Source organism: Polypterus senegalus, chromosome 13, assembly GCF_016835505.1.
Source record: "Polypterus senegalus isolate Bchr_013 chromosome 13, ASM1683550v1, whole genome shotgun sequence".
Lineage (NCBI taxonomy): Eukaryota > Metazoa > Chordata > Cladistia > Polypteriformes > Polypteridae > Polypterus > Polypterus senegalus.
Window position 1 is genome coordinate 45,775,973 of NC_053166.1, and position 22,992 is coordinate 45,798,964.

The 22,992-nt window shown below is 38.0% G+C and overlaps 1 protein-coding gene across 3 annotated transcripts in view; it reads right to left on the reverse strand.

Annotated features, from left to right (window-relative positions):
* Positions 1–22,992, reverse strand: part of kctd16b (potassium channel tetramerization domain containing 16b) — a 425,600-nt gene that overhangs the window by 196,974 nt on the left and 205,634 nt on the right. Inside the window, exon 2 of one of the 3 annotated variants that reach the window (XM_039775245.1) lies at positions 8,490–8,594. The exons of the other annotated variants lie outside the window; for them this stretch is intronic. Coding sequence (XP_039631179.1) covers positions 8,581–8,594 — 14 coding nt within the window. The 3' untranslated portion in view covers positions 8,490–8,580. Of the gene's footprint in view, positions 1–8,489; positions 8,595–22,992 lie in introns of those variants that run through there. 3 annotated transcript variants of the gene reach the window in all.

Sequence of the window (22,992 nt, forward strand, 5' to 3'; positions counted from 1 at the left end):
AATTTTGAGTTGCTGCAATTCAATTTTGGCAAAATGGACTAGCCTGCCACATAATTTTTTCATTCTGATTTTTGGGGCGTCTTTGAATTCAGGGCTCTGTAGGTTGATCATTTTCATTTCCATCAAACGATGTGGCATCCTTTCGTTCCTAACACATTACCCAGTCTATATCAGTATAGATATTCAGGAGGATTTCTTTTTTTTCCATTGAGATCTGATGTGTTTTCAAAGTGTTCCTTTAATTTTTTTGAGCAGTTTTATATAAAAGCCAAATACCACGGACTCATTAATCACAAAATCTCCCGAACCATGAGGACTTGGGACTTGAAATTTGGAATGTAGGTTACCCTTGGCCCATAGGTGCTCACTAAGAAAAGGTTTTAAAAACTTTGTGGTCCAAGCACCTTCTGTCTGTATGTCTGTCTGCTTTTCACAATTACTTAAAAGATTTAGATCTGGTTGTTTTCTATAATTTGCTTGAACTTTCCAGTTGATTTTGAGACTTCTCTCATCACGCTGAGTACCATAGTTCGCTTGAGGAGCCGATGTATTTATGCAAATCCAAGAGAGTGGCTGTGGGCCGAGAGCAGGGGGGCAGGGCCTTCCTCATTTACTCGCCAGCCTCTGTTCGAGTTGGTCTACGTCTCACCACATTTTGGAGTGCACCTTGCCTGTTTGTTCAACAGACATTATCATCTACAGATTGTTAAGGAGTAATGTTTGTTGTTTTTGAGACAGAGATCAGAGCTCCTTATGTTTTAGAGGGTACCTGCTGATAGCCAGAGATATCACGGCCATGAGCTTTTCTCCCCACGCGGGGAGCGCTCTCCCGTCAGAGCTGAACATGATCAGATATAGTGCCAAAGTCTATTGATTTTTAAAGTTTGTCCTGTTTCATTACTATGTGGGCGAGCCACAGGGTACAGCTAGTTACTATTATATTTTTATTGCATCTGACTTTGTGATTATATAGGGATGTTTATTTTAAGGACCTTAATTAAATGTATGCATATGTTTATCAGGCTGATTAAGTAAAACGAAGATGTTCTATCACTGTTGGTTGTCTGTAGGGCTGATAGGTCAAGCTTTATAAAGAGACTATAGCAACATAAATACTCAAATGCATGCTGTAAGGACTTTTCAACTCAATTTTACAATTGCATCCTCTCACTAGCATTGTTCTGGGACAGGAGAAAGCTGAATTTTGGAGAGCGAGAGAGAGAGAGAGACATTTTAGAAGTAGCAACTCAAGCAGCTGGTCAAGGGAAGGCAGGCCCGATGAGACAGGTGGTTTCATTTTCAGCTTCTCTTCTTTTTTGCTTGTACTTTCATATGTTCCATATAATCAACCCTGTCCCTCGTGTTTTGGTAAATGAACAAAAAATTCTGTATGCACCCTTCATCATTTTTTCATTACGACATTTTGGCAAAAACATCAGATGGCACTCTTCTGTTACAGGAGCTGAGGAGTAAAGACTGGATGGAAGTTACTTGCAATACTAAAGTCTGTCAGTGTGAAACAAGAGAAGATGTTCTGCCTCTGAAGGTCAGGCTTGGTGAATACTAGATATTATAGATAGATGATCAGGACCGGAGTAACCCCATTAGGGAACAGGTAGACTATTGTGAATAAAAATGACTGACCTGTTATATTACCTGACATCTCTCCTGCTGAGACACAGACAGGTGATTTATTTACTGAACTAAACCAGGAGAAGCACATAAAAATAAAACCAACACAAATAAAAATAAACCTAGCTACCATATCCTAACGAGAGGCAAGAATCAAAGTTGAAAAAACAGTCAATGAGGCCAAATCAAGGAAAACTCATGAGAATCAAAATAACATTTTTATTTTGAGTATTTTTTTTTATTTTATTAGGAGGTTTGTTTCCACTGATCGGAAAACAAAAGGAACCCCTAGCTGACCTTTTACCCCATCCTGACGATTATCCGCAGGTCATGACCCAAGAAGCCATACCCCTAGTTATGCGAGAAGTGGTGTTAACAACTCTCTCAAAATGGTGGTAAAAGATGGACCTAAAAAATAACATTCAAGACGTTCAAAAATTTCAAATGAATTCATGATAAAACTTATCATGACCGCATCGAATGACATAACAGACAAGATGGCACAGATTTGACCTACTGCCTCAAACTATTAATTTGCTGTGTCTGTCAAGATAAAAATCTCAGGATGAACTTTCTTTCCAATTTACATCGCTCTCTGCAGCCTGGCTTAGACGCCTTCTTGTCTCAGTTTTCTGTTAACCTGACTAAACCAAGGGGATCGTTCAGGAGCCATAGGTCAGTATGGTAAGCCCCACCGTTTTAAAGATGATATCACGTCCTGAGCCTTGTGAGTTCAGCGCACAGCCTAGAATCTCTGCTCATTTCCATAATTAACCCAAATGGGACTCCTTATCACTTTCATTTGTTATACTTGCTCACATTTCAGACTTAAGCATGTTGACTACTGACCTAAACAAACCGAATGCTACTGCTAAGGAAGCTGAACAGGAATGGCTCCATACTGTGTAGGCACTGTGTAGGTGGCTAAAAAAAGAAGTGCTGAAATTACTATACATTGGCACCATAATCATACTTTAACACAATTAGTCTCTTGCTCTTCTTTTCAAAAGAAAATATACTGAGACATCACAAGCTGTCAGAATTTTGATGGACCTGATGATTCTTATTTATGACTTTCAATGCAGCTGTTTGTAATCTGAGGGTATTTTAAGTGTTCGTGTTAAAGTGTAACGGAAAAGTGCAATCTGCAAGGTATGGGATGGGAACCATCACTACACATGGAGATAGTCCTGAGTTTGCTTTTCAGCAATAAATAAATAGAATTAGGTCCTTCCAATGCAGGATGTGTCATATTCATGTCTTGTCTAGAGGACACGTGCTATTGGTGTGCTCTAAAAATGTAAGAGAATATGCCGTTAATGGTAAGTGGGAACTCGGCAGTCCTTTGGCTTTGGAAACCCTGGAAGTTAATTTCCTCACGCATTAAGCTGACTGAATTTTTTTTATTTTTCTTCCCTCCCTGGCCATCTATCCATAGCATTAGTTTTACCATTAGAGACTTACAAATGAGTGTAGTTAATAGTAATTTAATTTACGCTTAAGGACTCTACCGTTTCTTTTACTTATTTATTTATCTCCCGGGTCATCTGACCATAGCATTAGACTTATTGTTATGACCATTAGAGACTTAAAAATGTATTTAACAATTGAATCCATAATTAAGGACTCTCCTTTACCTGTTATTTGTTTATCTGTCTTATGTAAGTGTGTATTTATTATTATTTATTATCTTTGATATCTAATTTATGTGTTCATTCTTATCCTTATTTATTAATTTTTGTTTTACTTGCCATTTTTAATACCCTGTAAAGCTACACATTTTGTATGAAAATGTTCTGTACGGATAAATATTGTTGTTGCTCTAGTGTGCCAAGGGGTAAGAAGCAGTGCAGTCAATTGCAGGCAATGCTATTCTCTGTTATTTACAGGCTGCTCAATTCATTCTGTTTTGTCGCTCTCAGATAATTTGAAATGTTGCTGAAAAGATCATTACTAGAACTCGAAAAGTATGAAGGCATAGCTTCAGTTCTTATATCATTACACTGGCAACCAGTTAAGATGTGGACTGATTTTAAAATCATACTTCTATCTTGTCATGCTTCAAATGGACAATACCCATGGGAATATAAAAGTATCTTTATATATAATACGCTACCATGGATGCTCGTTTATCTGTCCAGGATTTTAAATCACCTGTAGCTCGCAAACCATTTGACCTATTGACCTGAAATTTGGTGCACATATACTACGTGACATCTACTGTCCGCTTTCGGGGAGATGATTGACCTCCAAGGTTATTCCTCTTTTTTTTATTTTATTTTATTGCAGAATCAACTTTTGGCAGCGGTCAGCAGGGTGACCATGCAGTGCATGCGTATGGGTGCCATTCTAATTCCCTGCCATCTTCACCATCACTTCCCTTGCCTCTTCATATCTTAAATCATTCTTGAGGTAGATTGAAGACTTAAGTGCCAGCTTAAATGAAAAATTAAAGAAATCCTACTAAGTAATTGCAACACAAACACTGACTCAATCAGTTTTAACATGAAAAAATTACGACAAAAGAAGAGATGAAGCGGGCCGGTAGGGTGGAGAAAAGAAGAGCTGCCCAGGAAGCAGCAAGCGCATCAACCTCTGAGCAAACAAATGCTAAACATAAGGAGAAATATGATGAAAACTATGAATGCTCAAGTCAAGTGTAGTCACTGCACTTTATCGTGCTATGTGCCATTACTTGTAGTCTATATTTGCAAGAGAACTGTATTGATTTTAGCCGGAAAAGCAAGGGGCAACTAAAGTATGACATTATTATGGTCCAAGTAACACTAGAATGCACAAGGTGTCGCCGTGCTGGATACTAAAGGCTAGCGATTTTCAGTTGTAGCCTTCATTTACGTAATCTTAGTGCATGGGAGACAGACAGCAGTGCACTCCCACGAAGCCAGCAGCAAAATGCAACAATGCCCATTGACAAAGTCCAACTCTCAAATGAAATTTTGCCTTTAGTTGTAAAGGTGAGCTGTGTGTGCATGACAACCAATAAATGACTACCAATGAATGCTCATCTGGAAGTACAATTCATATAATGCAGCTAAACTGAATAAAGATACGGGTGTTTTGGACCTCACAAACAGAAGAGACACTCATGTGTTTGATCTCAGACGACAAAAAGGAAAAAAAGGATCAAGATTGCGGCTGAACTCAATGTACCTGTTAACACTTCGAAAAGCACCGGTTCCATCAGGCAGAGCATTTCTGCCTGTCATATAAAGAAACAAGCACAGTGGTGCTTAAAGGCAGAGACACAGTTGCTAAATGTGACCTGCCCAACAATTTTCACTCATGTAAGCTGACATGGTCTGGCAATGAAATTAGCAACATCTTGTGACATCAGCTTAAGCTGCCGTGCTTCACTAGGAAGACTGGCAGTGCGAGACTAAGGAGACACAGAAGTGGTGAAATGTGTCAACAAGACTCCATGTCATGTTAGAAAAGAAAAATTATTCTAAAACCTTAGCTTTTCTAACCTAACTGTTTCCATGAAATGTAGGCTCTCCACTTATGTGATTTCTTTAAGTAACTGACATCTGGATCCTGGATCTGACAGAACATACTGTTTACATATAGCATAGAATGAAGAGCAGTGGAACCCCCAAAGCACAAGGATGGCACACTGTGTTAATGTTCTTGGCCTCCTGCTATGTGACTTCCAAACCACCTGTTTTCAAAACCAATATAACTCATATTTCAGGATTGCACATGATCAGAAGTTAGCTGACAGCGTTGGTGTAAGTTAAAGAATGTTGTGTATCAGAATGGGTTTTGGGGTTTTTTATGTTTTGTTTTGTTGTATTTAGTCATTTATGCACTGTTTCTTTACATGTTCTTATGTTCCATGTTCTTTGGAGATGGAATCTCAGTGGTCCCTCTAGCTATAAAAAGCTGAGAGCCTGTAAAGATCCAGTAGTTGTTCTTTGAAGTTGTTTAGAGTTTTTTGTACGTATTACTTTTCTTTGTATTTCCTGTTTTCTTCTTTTGCTCTGTTTCTTGGATTATGGTTAATTGATTGTGTTTTGACACGTTTTTGTTTAACGTTGCCTTTGTTATGTTTAAACCAGAGCTACTATAAATTCCTTTTTCATGTTATATTGCTGCGGTGGGCTGGTGTCCTGCCCAATGTTTGTTTCCTGCCTTGTGTCCTGTGTTGGCTGGGATTGGCTCTAGCAGAACCCCGCGATCCTGTAATTAGGATATAACGGGATGGAAGGATGTTATTTTGTTAATTTCTAGTTCATTGTTTATTATTATTTTTGGTATTATATTTGTAAAATGATGTATCTTTTATCAGTTTTGTTTATGGTTTGATTTCTATGTGTGGATCATTGCTCTGCCATGTCCCTTGTGTTTTGTGGGGGGTTTTCCCCAAGGGACAGAGCCACCTGTCAGTTTTCATTGAGGGATTTCTCCCAGTCCTATAAAGGCTCAAGAGAACTTCTGTGGTACATTGTACATGCTTGGTGCTAGTGAGGTTTCCCTTTTTGCTGTTGCTCTTACTTGTATTTACTAGATTTTTTGCAAATATCTTTGTTTCTGCTCTTGGGTTCTGATTTCTAGGTAGTGTTTTGGTACTTATTTGCTTAAGATTGGTTTGTTGGCAAATCCTTTTTGCCTCTTTTTTGCTTTTAGATATTTTTTTTCTTCTAAATAATTTCTATTTTCTTATAAAAATCCAGAATTGGCACTCCAGCCACCTTAAAAAAAAAACTCACATTGGTTCCATTCCATCTAAACTAGTGTGGAGCTGAGGTGTCACACATTGCATGGCTGCACTCGGGTCCTAATCTGGGATCCTGAGTTGGTTTGTCATGTGGTGGGTGCAGCAATGCGTCGTATCAGCGTGTGCTCCTAGCCTCTTTCTCTCTCTCCTCTCTATAAAGATCCCAGGTGGGACTTATTTCTAAAAACAGGAATTCATAGTTCTACCTGCTGTGAAGCTTATTTAATTAAGGACTAATAAATATATTTCTTGAACTTTAGCGCTAAGTGCATTTTGCCATGGTGTAGGCCAAAGTAAATCACTTGTGTGGGAACACAGACTCCCTTCATGTGCGCCCTGCCTGGGACGTGTTAGGCTGGAAGTCAGCAGCTAGCGCCTGGGGGAATAGCTAGGTTGGGCTGAGACTCTTCTGGGATGGCCAGTGAAGGTCCTGGCTTGCTGTCATTGGTATTTTAGGGGGACTTGCACCCTATTTTTGTAACTCCATCACACAACAGGGACCAACTCTGAATGGTGTGCCGAGAGCCGGTTCTTGGTATATGTGGACTATGCAGATTAATAGGGCCACCAAAGCCAATAAGGGCCCACCAAGCTGCAAGTTCAGCCTCAATATATTTGGGGAGTATTAACATTACCTGTCTGTTTGTAGCCAGTCCCATAATGTGCCCCATCATGTGTTTAATGAAGCACTCATATGCTTAAAAATTATATGTTGGACATAAACTAAACTAGGTTTGCTCTGATAGGGAAGCTTTGGCATGTGTTTGCTGGGTAATCAATTCAAATTCCATGATTATCACAAGACTGTTGTGTCATGCAATGAGCGACGGCTACTGACAGGTATGATGGGATGACTCACTGATAGCCGCACATCACGTGAGGAGGAAAATAACTGCAGCCAAAGCCACATAGATGGCATTAAAAAGGGCTTATTCCTCTGGTGCTGAAAAAAGTAAAAAGAAGAAAAATGTGCACACACTAAAGGTAAAACATTTGTTAACAATGTTGCATTGTATCAGAGGTGGGAAGTAATGAAGTCAAACAACTTCTTAAGTACAATTTTAATGTTGGCTATCTGTATCTTTACTTGAGCATTTGATTTGTTTGAGACTTATTACTTTAACTCACTACATTTCAAAAAAAATCTGTACTCCCTATAATAAAAATATCAGTAACTTACTATCTTGCCAACAAGTTTCTGTATCCAAAAACAGGGGAAATCAGGTCAGATAAGTTTATTTAATTATTCACATATATATGCAAAAATGGAGGACTATCCTATTATATATTTATTTGCACATCTTTGATTTCTTAGTATACAAAACATTAAGCGCTGAGAGAGAAGCAAAATGAACAGCACAGGCAGCTGTGGTGATTTAAACAGTGAAGATATGGTCAAACCAATGTCATGCAACGCTGGACTTATTAATGACATCGAAGATACAAGTAGGGTTAGAAAATATGCACCATAGAAGTGGCTGGCACAACAATAAGCCTTAGTGAATGTGTTGCCTTTTGTACCAGTCATAAAAACACAAGGTGATAGCATTCAAAATTCACTCTTCAATCTTAAAAAACACATAGAGGTAAGCGTATTCACTTAACCTTTTGTTTGAGTTGTCATTTGAATATATTGATTATTAAAACAATGACTAAAAATCAATTAAAATAAACTATGAGAAAAATGTGCTTTTTCAATGACATTATTGGAATAGGTGAATAAGTTAATCTAAATATAGTGAGCATATGAGCATGTAAAACAGATTTTTATTTACAATAATATATACAGTGCATCTATATATACTATATATATATATATATATATATATATATATATATATACAGTATATATATATATATATATATATATATATATATATTGTTACACACGTGCACATGGGAGGCAACTGAAGGGCTCAAAAAGGGATAATTCCATGCTGGTCCAGGAGGTGCTGGAGTGCACTGATCCTTCCTCTTTTTCATCTCCAGACCAATTGTGGGAAATTCCGCCTGGACTTGATGACGTCACTTCGGGTTCCAGGCCCAATGACATCACTTCCAGTCCCGGGCCTGACAACAACACATCCAGTTCCTGCCAAAATGACGTCATTTCCCCTGCCCGACTTTAAAATCCCCATGTTTTCTCTGTTTGAACTTTTCTGTTTTGGATTGATGCCTGTAAAGACCTTTTCATTTCTTGAATCAAACCCTCATCTTTGGCAGCCTATGAGATGAGACACAAAAATAACCGGATTGGTAAAAAAAATATATTTATTGATAAATTACAGCATTCTAAAAATTGTCACCTTCTATATACTCCACCTCCTGATCTCTACACCGCTCCATACTTATCTTCCATTGATTGAAACAGTGCTGGAAGTCTTCTTTTATTGAGGCTCTTCAACAGGCTTGCTGTTTTTGTCTTCTCTTCATCCACTGAAGAAAAATGTGTTCCTTCAGGTCACATTTGATTTTTCTGAACAAGTAAAAATCACAGGGAGCTAAATCGGGCAAATAGGGAGGATGATCGAGGACAGGAATGTTTTAGTCAGTCAAAAATTGCTTTACAGAAAAAGAGAAAATTTGCGAGAAATTTGATGTTGATTCGTTGTTCTGTTTTTTCACCTGACATTATCACAGCAACTTGTGTGGCGATTATTGTGCAAATATTGACTGGGCTAGTCACAGGATATACCTATCTGGTCAGTGGTTTGAGAGGGTGCGTAGGAGGGGATATAGTTCTATGATTCACGTCCAGCTGACCTCCAGACGGTTTTCCAGGAAAGCCCCAAGCCCAGTCTGGTTATTTTTGTGTCTCACATCGTATTTCAAGTATACAGGCGGCTGCCCCCAGACCTTTTCCTGTGTTGCATGTATATATATAATAATTAACTGGAATGGAATGCAAAGAAATAAGATAATTTCAACCCCAATTAATTTCAATACTATAATTAAGTTTAATATTACTTAATTCAAGATTAGTTTTTATATTTATAAGTAATTTATAAGACGTCTTGACAGATTATTGTAACTGAAGCACTTAATGCATGTTTGTTTTCATTGTATTTCTCATTGTGTCTTTTCTCTTTTACCACTTGAAGTAGATAATTCTTTATTAAACATCTTTCTTGTACCCGATTCATAATCAGAGCAATTTTCAACTAAAGGAAATTTTTACTTTTATACTTTTATATTTATGTAAATTTAAGAACATGTACTTTATACTTTTACTTGAGTAAATATGATTAATGCATACTTTGACTTTTGACATTTACCAGAGTATTTTTATAGATGAGGACTTGCCCTTTTACTTAAGCCACGCATTTCTACTGTATATGCCTGCCACCTCTGAAATGGGTAAATCTTTTAATTGCAAGCTGTGCAGGGCCTTGATACTGACCTCTCTGTCTATTTCTCTCTTTCTCTTTTTCTCTGTCTGATTGCTGATCATTGTGATCATAATGATTCTCTCCCTCTATATCACTCTATATCATTAATTTACTCTTGTTTTTATTACTTCAAAGTGATAACAGCAGAAGAAGTCTGAGAGTGAAACTTTGAAATTGGGTGCATGCTTTAAAAGAACACTGTATATTTCAACGTTTACTTATATTTATTTTAAAAAATACATTTCTGTATTAGTATAGAATAAAAAAATTGAGGAACATACTGCTTCTGTTGGATATAGATGAGTCTCATTGTTTACCTGTTATTGTCATTTTCTGTAGGTTTAAATTGCTTGGGTCAACTTGAGATCATTAATTTGAATTTTACATTTTCAAATATAGACTGTTTTCTTCCTAAATTGCAACAGACTGATGCATAGCCATGGATCATCTTAAAGGGTTTGAACTCCCCCTATCTTAGTTTAACAAAATAGGGGCCCCCAAAAAGAGTCTTGCATAGGGCTCCCAAAAAAGCTAGAAACTGCCCTGAGACAATTTAAAGTTTCCAGTACACATAACATGAGTGGCATGGTGGAGAGGTGCTTATTGATGGTGCTTCACAGGTCTAGTGTTCTTTACTCAGATCTCACACCTAGATATGGTAGGTTTAATAGCAATTCCAAATTGACCTGTAGAGGAAAACTGTATTTCTGTATTCCTGAGTGCACCATGTAATGAATTGGCACACTGTCCAGAGCTGTTCCCTTCCTTGTACCCAGTATTGCCACAATATGCTCCTGCACCCTCTGTAACCCTCAAAGTGGGTTTGAGAATGTTATGTTATGTATTCAGTCTAACATGCATGCCTTTCAGATGTGAGAAGAACACCATTGTACCTGAAGGAAGGTCCACGCAGGCAAGTGAGGTATTTATACTCTAGATAGATATTGAATGGGTTAATTTGAACCCAGTTTTTCAAAGCTGTGAGGTACTAGCATTAACTATGCTGCCATCCTCATTTCCATATCTTATGCACAATTGTTCACAAAGAAGAATATCTGTGTAATAGAAAGGTGATTTATGACCCAAAATTGTATTAGTATTAAGGTGGCTGGAGAAATGTTGCTGTTATGTTATGTTGCTGTTATGTTATGTTATGTTACAGACGTCTTCACCCATGTGGCTGATGGTCTTAATCATTCCTTGGCCAACTGTACCAGTAAATGCAACTAGTGTTGACAAATACACCTGCTCCATAACAGATGAGTTTCTCTGCAGAAGTTAAGATAGGAGCACTACAGCTTTAACTGTAAAAAAATAAAAGAAAAATCACTGGGCTGCTTCAGTTCTATTTTATTATTATAGATGCACAGCAGTTTTCAGCACTATTCCCTATTCAAAGAACAAGGCTGGACATGAACTCCCAATGCCATAGCCTGCAAAGCTGCTTTTAGTGAAAATGTGGCCCATTCTTGCAGCGATAAACCTGGAAATCTTTTGGGATCCAAGGATTAGAGCTTCATAAAAAGGCCAGCCTACTAAATCGAGGCTTGCATTAATCTAAAATGCACACCAGCTGATGCTTGGCGCCAGCTTTAACAGGCTTAAAATATTCAGAGGTGGGGAGAGGGCAGCTTCAACACAGAACTGGAAGAAACGGAAAATCTAATGAATGTTAGGCTCTCTGCCCAACAGACCATCCTGGCTGAAGTAACTGAGAATTTCCACACTTTCTGTGTCCCATTAAAACTTTGCCTGAAACAATATACAACACTACAATTTTGCAAATGTTTTAAAAGTTTCATTTAGGAAGTGCTCATTTACTCAGATGAGACAGAAAGATAGACAGTTTACAGAGAAAGTCGATTACTGAGTCCTTCTAAGGAAGCTGGGGAAGTGGTAAGGTGTTGCAGTAAACAGCATGGATACCTCACATCCGCGGAGTCCTCAGTCTGAATGTCAGTCCCAGCTAAATGTCAGTCTGGAGATTGATGGTCTTTCCTGTTTTTTGTGGGAGTGGTAGTTCAGTTTTCCCCCCAGATTCCCCCAATAATGCTGAATTCTGAGTGTGATTATCCTGTGATGGACTGGCTTCCTTCAGTGCACTTAGTGTTGTGCCTCATAATCCTGTATTTGACTAGTTGAATGAAGGTAGGTAAGCTGGGACTTTGAATATGGTACCCTAGAGTGCTAGCCACATTCAATGACTACATGACAAGGTGTTTGCTGTTTGCATTGTGCCGATTGTGCACATACAGTATATATAAAGAACTCTAAATATGGGCTGTTCTATGTCAGACTGTTTTTTATATCCCACTGCAGCAGGTTATGAAAGCTGAGGGAGGAAGAGTTTACTGATCTCTGCTGTCTTAGGGAGACACCACACATGCTGTCTAATGACACAATTTTATTTACCAGCCAAAAGCCTTTATAAAAATTGACTAACTATACCATACTGATGGAATAAATATCTTAAAATGTGTGTTTTCTCCAGGTAGTGGAATGGAGGCACAGTGTTTAGTGCTGCTGCTTCACAGATCCAGTGTCCTCGGCTCAAATCTCACACCTGCATGTTGTCCTTGTGGAATGTGTATGTTCTTATCAGAGGTGGGTTTAATAGCAGTTCCAAATTGACCTGAGGATGAGTGTGGATTTGTGCCCGAGTGGACATTATAATGAACTAGTACCCTGTGTACTGCTGGCAGAATACGTTCCTGCCCCGTCTGTAACCCCTAACTGAATAAGTGGGTTTGAGAATCTTATCCATGCATCCATCCATCCAGGCAACAATCCAACCATACATTCATTCCACTTACTGGGGGTGTCAATCTAGCTTATTCTTACATAGCTCTTGTCACTGAAAAGTGGCTTAGAGCACTTCTTCTTCTTCTTCTTCATTCTGCTGCTCCTGTTAGGGATCACTACAGCGGATCATCTTCTTCCATATCTTTCTGTCCTCTACATCTTGTTCTGTTACACCCATCACCGCATGTCCTCTCTCACCACTTCCATAAACCTTCTCTTAGGCTTTCCTCTTTTCTTTTTGCATGGCTGCTCTATCTTTAACATCATTCTCCCAATATGTTCAGCAACTCTCCTCTGCACATGTCCAAACCAAAGCAATCTTGCCTCTCTGATTTTGTTTCGAAACTGTCCAACCTGAGCCGACCCTCTAATGTAGCGCTGACATGGAAAACAGAAACATACAGTAAAATGGCATTCAACATTTACTTGCATTATGTTGCTTATTTGTTTAAATAAGATACTATAGAGATCCATAATGTCTGAACTGTCAAAACTCCAGTAAATATAATACAAATGATGCAAATAGAAAAGATATCCTGGTAGCAACAGTTGGCAAGAAATCAAAATAACTCCAATTAACAACTTTCCCAGAGAAAATAAATATTTGCAAGACACTACATCCTTTGAAATGAGCAAAGTTAGAATTATGGCTGGATTAGATCAATTGACTGATCTCTCCACCCTCTCCCCCAAGTCTCCTGGCACTTCCTAAACATGTGAATGTCCAGCTAATTGGCACTTTTAAACTGGTCCAAGGCGGGTGTGTGCTCAAATGTACCTCGATGTGGTGACGGCATGCCATCTGCTGTTTGGTCCAGCATGGTTTCTCATTTTGTTGTTGTAGGTTCTGGTTATCAGCGTCTCCCTTGTAGATTAGGTGTGTTGATGTAATGGTGAAAAGATTTTTTCCTTCATTCTGAAATTTGGTCTATAGATAAATCAATTTCTTGAGCCCTCTTCTCCTATTTTAGGGTCCTAGAAATCTGGAGGCTATCCAAAACATCAGACACAAAGCAACAACCCACCTGCAGCAGAATAGCAATTCATAGCAACGCCATTATACATTCATCAGATTAACTAAAAAGCATTTCCATACCAGAGAAAGACTTGAAAACAGTCTCCTGGAATGTGAAGCTTCAGCACTAACCACTCTGCCACCTGGCTGCCCAAGCTAAAAAAGAAAATCTTGTTAATGGATATCATTGTACCCTGAAATGACCCTTCATTGGTCCATGAAGAACAGCAAACAGCTAAATGTTTTAAGCTTAAATGTCATCATGGGTTTTGTTTTCCCTTTCAGGACTGAGCCAATGTGTCGCCTTACTCTTCACGAAGAGCCTGCCCTCGCCAACATTCACATTAAAATACAAGATGTGACTCCTTAAACTGTTTTTCATTTTCCTCTTCGCCCTTTCTACATGAGCTGCAGATAATGACAAGGCAAATAGGCTGACAGTAAGATTAGAATTATTTATCTCACCTTTTGGCAGGGATAACAGCGACGGGTAATAATTTTACTAATGAATTCTAAAAGCTCGTCTTTGATCCTGCCTGTCAAGACACTGTCTGTTTGAGCTGAATTCTGACTTCTTCCCTATCTCAACAACGACTTGAACATTTTTACAAAGCATTAGCTTCACACTTCCTTTGAAAGGGACTGCAGAGGGAAAGGACAGGACTGAAGAATAACATTTAATGATTTGGGACAGAGGTGCGGACAGAAGCTTATCAAACCAATTTACTATCTTTAAAGGAAAAGACATGGTGGATGACTGCAAAATAAAATTAAGTCTGTTCAATATGCATTTTTTTAAATTTAGGTTTTCAGGTTTTTAGGTTTTAATTTTAGGTCCTCAAAAAGAGGAATTCTGAACAATCCCAACTTGTAATGTGCATTGCCTGCTTTAGACTTTGAACACACTGTGTTTAAATGGAGTAAGTTAACCAGTCGAAAAATTAATTACTGTTACAGTTACATGGCCTCAGTCACTATGGCAACACAACTCCCTTTGTCAAGTCTTGGCTAAAAGTGACCCGTTCTGCCTTCCGATTGCTCATAAAACGTACACTCGTGTTTAAACGGATTACGGGTAAGAGCTTTCTGAGTAAATGGGTAAAGATGAATTATTTTCACATCAGCACAATAATCTTGTGAACGTGGTAAAGATTCCATTTGACAAGCCCTCGCAATGTTTTAAAAGAAGCCAATGTAGCACCTTAGTTGTCCTAAAGTTTCATATTAGCATGTCTCAGTTAGGCTCTTTTTGTTTATGCTGTTGATTGTCATTTAATTGAAGATTTATAATTTATTTTTTAATTATTTCAATTATTGTATTCTAAGTGTACATCACCAATCCATAAGGAAGCTTCTGTTCTCAATCAAAAATCTCGGCTGCAATTAAATCAGCCCAAGGGAATTTAAGATGTCATGATCCAAACAAATCCAGTATTTGTGTGACAGGTGATGAAAATAATGAATACTCAATGCATGATAGTGATCTGTGCCCCTTATTGCTCTACATGTAGTTTATTGCTCTACGTTATTGAGTTTTATTTTGAGGTAACTAAATCCCAGTTATAAACACAGCTGTAAGGTGAGTCCAAAAAGGTTGATTTACGATTAGCCTTGTGTGCCAGCTATTAAACAGCTCTGACAATTAGCACTCTAATATGTACGTTTTCAAAGCAACATGAGGCAACTAACAGAGTTTCAAAGAGACCAAGCTATCTTTCCTGTGATCACAGGTCACAAAGACTGTTAAATTATTTCATGTATCAAGGAGAATGGTCTATAAATAAGATGGCATCAGCAAAGAGAAACAGTGGTCACAAATCAGAGCTCCTCAACAGGATAGTGGCTAACCCTTACCAGAAGCAGCTTGAAGAAATACCACACTATTCAATCAATGCCTCTCTAGCCCAGTCATAGCAAAAGCTATATGTTGTGAGCTTCACAGAGCTGGAGTTTATGGCATTGCAGTCATTTACAAACTGCATGTAAACAAGGCCAATAAGCAAATCTGCTGTAAGGAGAACAAAACCTGGATGCCTGATCAATGGATAAAGTAACATGGTCTGATAAGTTATCAATCTCACCCTGTTTTCTATATCTGGACAGGTCTACATTTAGAGAAAGCCAAATATCAACTCTTGCCAGCTGGTAAACATGGCTGGGGATCCAAAATGGTACAGCCATCCATCTTGCAGGAATCACTAGATCAACTACTTTCTTATAAGGGCCAAGAAATATGAGGACCAATTGTACCCTATGGTGCAAACACTGTTTCCTCAAGATGTTCCCCTATTTTACAAAGATAATGATCCTAGACACACTACTAAACAATTAATGAACACCAGGATAAACTCAAATACCATCCATGACCTTCTCAAAACCCATATGTAGTATCATTGATACTTTATGTGATATTCAACAACGTAAACTGAGTAGAGGGTTTCCACCTCTTCCATCCCTTAAAGGAGGCTTTTCTTCTTGACGAATGGTGTGATAGATCACTACAGAGTTCTTGATTTCTATGGTAGCATTCCAAAAAGGACTGTTGTTGTTCTGAAACTACAGGGTGGCCCTACTGTTTCTCATGTTTTTGATATTATTATATTGATTGGTGTTTGTTACTGTATGTTGTTTATCCCTGTACTTACAGTATATCTCCTACTGTGTTAGGGTCTACTATCTTTTGACGCCATCTTTATGTTATGTTACAGACACATTTTCCCTGGCTTGCATTTATTCACTGTTTTATTGTTTTTTTTGTTAATGCTGAATTATTATTTTTCATGTTTTGATGTTATTTCTATAAGATTTGTGTATTATTTATTTGTATTATGTACCTTTATATGTTGACTCCATTCAATGTACTTTGTGGGGGACCCCCAGGAGGCAGGGTTCACCATGACAAGATTGACTGTTTGTGTTTGGGTGCTTGTTCTGGCTTTTATATTCCCAGCCAGAAGTGAGACTTAGCAGTTGTGCATTGCGTTTGGTTGAAGTCTGTTTTGTAAGTATCGAGTTTTGTTTTTGCCGTTTTTCTGAATTTTTCCTGCTACTGTCTTTGTTTTTGCTTACGAATTGTAGAATTTGGAATTATTTGCATCAGGACTGACTTTGATTGTTTTGTTATACTTTTCTATTTTTGTATATATATATATATATATATATATATATATATATATATATATATATATATATATATATATATATATATATATATATATATATATATATATATATATATATATCTGTATTTATTATTTAAGAGTCTAGATTTTAGATTTGTCTCTACAAGCTAGAGTTTGATGGGTCTCTCTCTTGTAAGGCATTTTTGATATTTTTGTGGTTATATTTTCAAGACAAATTTTTCATTTTGGGGGACTAGCTTGATTGTTGTGAGGCTCTTTTTAGCTGGCGGGTAAAAGTCCTAACCTGTTTTGTGGCTTATTTTGAAGACCTCACTTCCTATTTCACCATTTTTGTGACTGACACTCATTACACCTTGCACGTTTAGTATATTTAATACTATTTTCAGAGGATGTCTTCCTCTGACATAAATTTCCTTGTGCTTCTGTTTATTGGTGACAGGGTAGTCTCCATGTTAGGAAGAGGGGTTGAAGACCCTCCCGTGTAGTGGTAGTAATTATTCTAGCAGTAGCAGTATGATGAATCCCTGGGGGCCAGTTATGAGAAACTACATTCGCATCAGGGAAAATGTTCTGAGCAGTACAGTCCCAATATCCTAAAAACAACTCATACCCTAATAAACTAATGAGTAAGCAGAGTCAGTGGATAGAAATTCTTGAACCCGAGTGAGTGACATGAGGATGGTGTGATTTGTTTTCTTATTTTACATATAATATTACGATAAAACATGTACTTGGAAAAACATTCTTACTCTGCTCACCACATACCAGTTCAGAACCAGTAATAGAACTTGAGAAAAAAACTGTTTTACTATGTGCATGTATTTTCTACTCTGAGAATATCAGATCACAATCAGTATGAACTAAACATGCAAGAACAACAAAAAAAAGACCAAGTCCAAGGGTTACAATGAATATCTGAATTGGTAAAAGTTTCAAGGACATAGGCCATGCCTAAACAGGATTAGTCACAGGGAATGAGACCTGAACATGACAGGTGAGGCGACCTTAGACTATGATGTCTTATAGTTCTTAGAGGAACCACAAGACCAGCACAAACTGAGAGCTATACAAAACTCAACATCTCTTTCTTACTCCACCATTCCATCCAGAGACCACAGAGGATCAGAGACTGATCAGCTTACTAAGACAAACAGCCACCTGGTAATCTAAGCACATTGGGTGGCTAGACTCCTAGTAAAATGAGCTGCTATACATTCAGGTTATATTAATTATGATTTTTAAAGCTCATTACTTTGTATCTGTTTTAGGTACATTAGAAATCTTCACTTAGAGAATTTAATCTACACTACATCAATAAAAGTATAAACTTTTTTAATCTTCTTGTTTTTGGTTTGTGACAGGGTGGTGAGTATAAACAAACAAGGGCTACACTGGGGATTTGGGACTCTCTGTTCAGGTTTATGTAATAAAAATTGTGAAAGTGAGAATATGTCATACTTAGACCATTCCATGATAAAACAATAATTTATTAAGTTTCACAGTCACGGAACAGGAGGTAAAAATCCTATCTGTGTTGGAGTTTTTCTCCTGAATTTCAAGAAATGGGATATAGAAACAGAAGTAAACCAGGTAAGCTGATTGTCTTGTCTATTAAATAAACTTAAGTCAGGAAGTTTAATATATTTTTGTTTATCATGTCTGAACTTTTAAAGGAAAGATTTTCATCCCTCGAGAAATTAATAATATGGTATTTTTAAGAATTTCAACTTTTCGGCTTACTTCCTCCACAACTAATTATTTAGTTTTGCTCCTTTAAGGTTCTGTTGATGCTTTCCTGCTTATGGATACTGATTTAGACCTTTTTAACTCAACTTCAAAAAAACAGAGTAGCCATATGCTTTTTTTCGTGAACAAACATGTACATTGCTCACACACTGCTGTATTGCTGATTATCGTTTTCTGATTTTTCTGAAAATGACCAGAGATTGTACTTTTTCCTGCTTCTTTCAGCTGTTTGTCAATGTAAGGAATAAAGTAAACACATTTCTTTCTCTCTTGTGTTTTATTACTTTCAATGCCGTGGGTGTCAGGTCAAAAAGGGCCACTCCAGTTCACTCTTAGGGAGCATGCACTCAATTTGGGATACAAATATATACAGGGTTAATGGCTGCTGAGCCATTGCCTTGAAATCTTTCATAATAAAGGTGACTGAAAGAGCTTATAGCCAAATTTTTGTCTATCATGCTCTTGGGCCCATACCAATTTAGTTTACTTACATAACAAATAGATTGATGGAGGTCACAGTGTGTCAGGATTTCATGATATATAACATCATCTAGAATTATCTAGCTAGAGCTCTGCCTTCAATAAACATTTTGACAAACTACTAGACCTGGATATCCATCAGTCTTTATGTTATTGACTAATGGATTGCTTTTACGGCAGACAGTGGTGAAACTGAAGGATCCCGTCTCCCTGAGTATGGGTTTTCTGCATAGACTGTACCTACCTTACCACTATTGTTTTAATACTTTTACATCATTACCTGCATTCTGCTAATGATCAACTTTTTTGACCCTGTTTTACCCAAAGGGCTGACAGTTGACAGCTTTCTAATTCTACTTTCATTCTTGAATGACATCACTTAGCTTTTAGAGTAGATTCTGTGGATTTAAGTTTGCAGAGAACAGTTCAAAATGGCAGTTACCTGTAGAGCTATGTTTTAGCATTTACGGAGAAACACAAGTCACAGTAGACTTTCTTCAGCAAGAATTGTTCATTTTTGACAGAGGCAGTAAGCTGTTCCAGAAAATGAAAGAAAAGGCCCATATTTTAAACTTTAGATCAGGGTATCCCACAAAGAAACCTTTTTTAAAAATTCAATGACTAAGTTTCCAGAAATGAAGAAAATGGAGTTAAATGTTAGATTTTTTTTTACCAACTCTAAGGACAGATACTACCACTGTAGGAGCAAATAATCAGGGTTTAGAATTCATTTTTCTGAATTTAAAATAGTCTTTCTTTGTTCATCCCACCCTCCTACACAAGGCTTAAAGGAGGGTTAGAATTTACTTTTGTTTATTTTGAATGTTCTGTATATTTCATCACTCCTTCATGAATAAGACCCTATGAGAGTTAGAATGTACTTTAAGATGCATTTTTGTGTACCTTCATGCAGAAAATATGAAGCATGTCACACTTTTTGACAATTTCCTGTGATCTCTGTGGTAACAGGCTAAAAATCTATCTCAAAGGTGTGTTGCAGATCACTTGCTCTATGCAGCGGCGGAGCAATACACAGGTGTAAATGTACCACGGTGTCTTCTCCTGCTTCCCTTACACATAATGCTGTGGTTTTCTCCATTCTGCCTTCTTAAGAGACCACAATTAGCCATTTAACAACCGAAACGGCCGAAAACATTTTTGCTAACTTGCAACTGCTGTACCCTGACCCTGCTCACTGATGCTCATCTGGCAGGCCACACAAAGCATTCTGGAAGACCAGATGTGGCCCACAGGCCCTCGGTTAAACAGTGTTTTTCTAAGGGAAGGTAATGCCCAGTATAAAGAAGTAGAGGAAGTATGATTTTAAAAACAAAAGATAAAGAAAAGTTAGAAAGAAAGGAAAAGAAGAAACAGGAGTGTTCTAGACACCAAGATGTGTCCAAGGATTTGTGTGAAGAAAATAACAATGAGCTGATAGACGCTAGGCAAGACATAGTTGAAAGGTGGACAGAAGTTGAAAACCTTAGGCAAAAACAAAGACAGGCAGAAAAGATTCAAAGGCCTGAGCAAAATGTGTGAGGTGTGAAGTGAAGACGAAAATCAAAAATTAATCCTAAAGCTATGGCCTACTTAGAATTCCACTAACTACACTAATGAACTTCAAAATATAGAATCCACTGAGGGATGAAGGCAGAATAAACTGCAGCCCTACTGTATTTATACGCCACCATGGCCCTACCAGTCCTGCTTCCGTGACTGCAGAAAGCAAAACGTTAACAGAAAATTACTTTTTAAATTCATCTTGAATCCAAAAATAAACCTGAAACTAACATAGACTTACGGAGCAAATTATTAGGATCACTATACTAATAGTGGGTAGGGCCTCCTTTCTGCTCTCAAATTGATTCTTTGTGGCATGGATTCCTTAAGATGTTAGAAACATACCTTTAAGATTCTGCCTCCTGTTGACACGATTGCATCACACAGTTTCTGCTGATCTGTCAGCTGCATATTCATGCTGCCATTCTACCACATCCCAAAGGCGTTATATAAAATTCAGATTCCGCTAAATGAGAAGGCCACTAAAGAACACTGAACTTCTAGTCACCTTCATGAAACCAGTCTGAGATCATTTTTGCTTTATGACTCAATGAGTTATCATGCTGGAAGAAACAATTAGAAGATGGGTAAATTGTAGCCATGAAAGGATTTACTGTATATGGTCAGCAACAATACTCAAATAGGCCGTGCCATTTAAATGATGATTGATTGGTATTAACAAGCCCAAATTGGGCCACACCATTACACCAGCACCACCAGCCTGGACTGTTGGCACAAGGCAGGTTGGGCACATGGATTCATGCTGTTGTAGCAAAAGCCTTACCCTACTGCTGTGTCCCTTATAAGAAATGGAGGTTCATCAGATCAGGCTACACTTTTTCAGTTTTTGGGCCTGTGCCCACTGTAGTCCCCACTTTCTGTTTTCGTTTGACAAGAGTGGAACCTGACGTGGTCTTCTGCTGTTGTAGCCCATCTGTCTCAAAGTTTGATGGCATGTGCACTCAGTTTTGTACAAAGTGATTATCTGAGTCACTGTAGTCTTTTTTTCAGTTCAAACCAGTCTGGCCATTCTCCACGGACCTCTCTCAGCAACAAGGCATTTCTGTCCAACGATCTGCCACTCACTGGATATTTTTTGTTTCTTGCATCGATCTGAGTAAAATCTAGAGAGTGTCGTGTGTGTAAATCCCAGAACATTAGCATTTACAGAAATGCTCAAATCAGGCCATCTGGCACAAACCATCACCCCACAATCCTTGACATCACATTTCTTCTCCATTCTGGTGTTTGATGTGATCATTAACGAAAGCTCCTGACCGGTGTGTCTGTATGGTTGTATGCATTGTGCTGCTGCCATGTGATTGGTCAAGTAGATAATTGCATGGATTTGCAGGTGTACATGTGTTCCTGATAATTTGCTCCATAAGAATATATTACAACAAAGAGTACTGTTCAAAAGGGCAATGACAACTGTAAAGGAATAACTTCTACATGGTGGAGCTCAGACAAACTCCTGTCCTTGAAATGACAATACTTTAAGACATGTTTGCAGTAGGAAATTCACTATCAATATTTTGTATATTGAAGACAGGTTAAGAAAACTAAGGGGGAGGAAGGGGAGTTGGAAACTGTGCTTTTTCACCTCAATGCCAAGTGCCATATTTGGCACAAGCTCCTTGTGATATCAGAATGCCTTGAAGCATGCTGGTGACTGTTACTTCTCTTCCTCATGTTAAGAAAACACTTACACTATGTTGCAAGTGGGTACTGTTATGCCAGCCTCAGATTACAGCAATTCTACATAGACACGATGCACAACAGTGGCAGCATCATTCTGAGGAGATGTGTCTCTTCATTTGGGAATGAAACCAGGGCTGTGGAGTTGGTAGATAAATCCTTTGACTCTGACTCTTTAATTTCTGTTACTTCTGACGACCCGACTCCGACTCCTCTGTATTTAATATGCTAATGTATTTTCCATGTTGATTAAAGGAAGGCAACATACACCTCATTTAACCACAGAACTACTGGCTGGAAGCTGATTCTCTACTGTATTGGCCAGTTTAAACAAAAGACAAGAACCCCTGAACACACATCAGGCCATAGCACACACCTACACCTACATCATTACACTTGTTTACACTCAAATGAACTTGTTAAACACATTATATCTGAAATAAAATTAAAACACTTTTTGTAATGTACCATAATCCAGACTACAATATGTGAATGTCAGGTTGTATAATAGCTCAGCTCAACTTCACACTAGTAGTAACACAACTATGCACTGGGCTTTATTCTTACATCAGAGAAGTACTTAATTATGACTACTGTTTGTGAAATGGGACATTTGAACTTGCTGTATTTTTTTCATTACAATTTAAGTCCATTAGGAGTCAAAGTCAGTACATTTTTGCCAACTCCGACTCCAGGTACCCAAAATTGTCTCCGACTCCGACTCCACAGCCCTGTGAGGTGAAGAAAGTAAAAAAGAAACATTGGAGGAAAGCTTCCAATGTAGTGTAG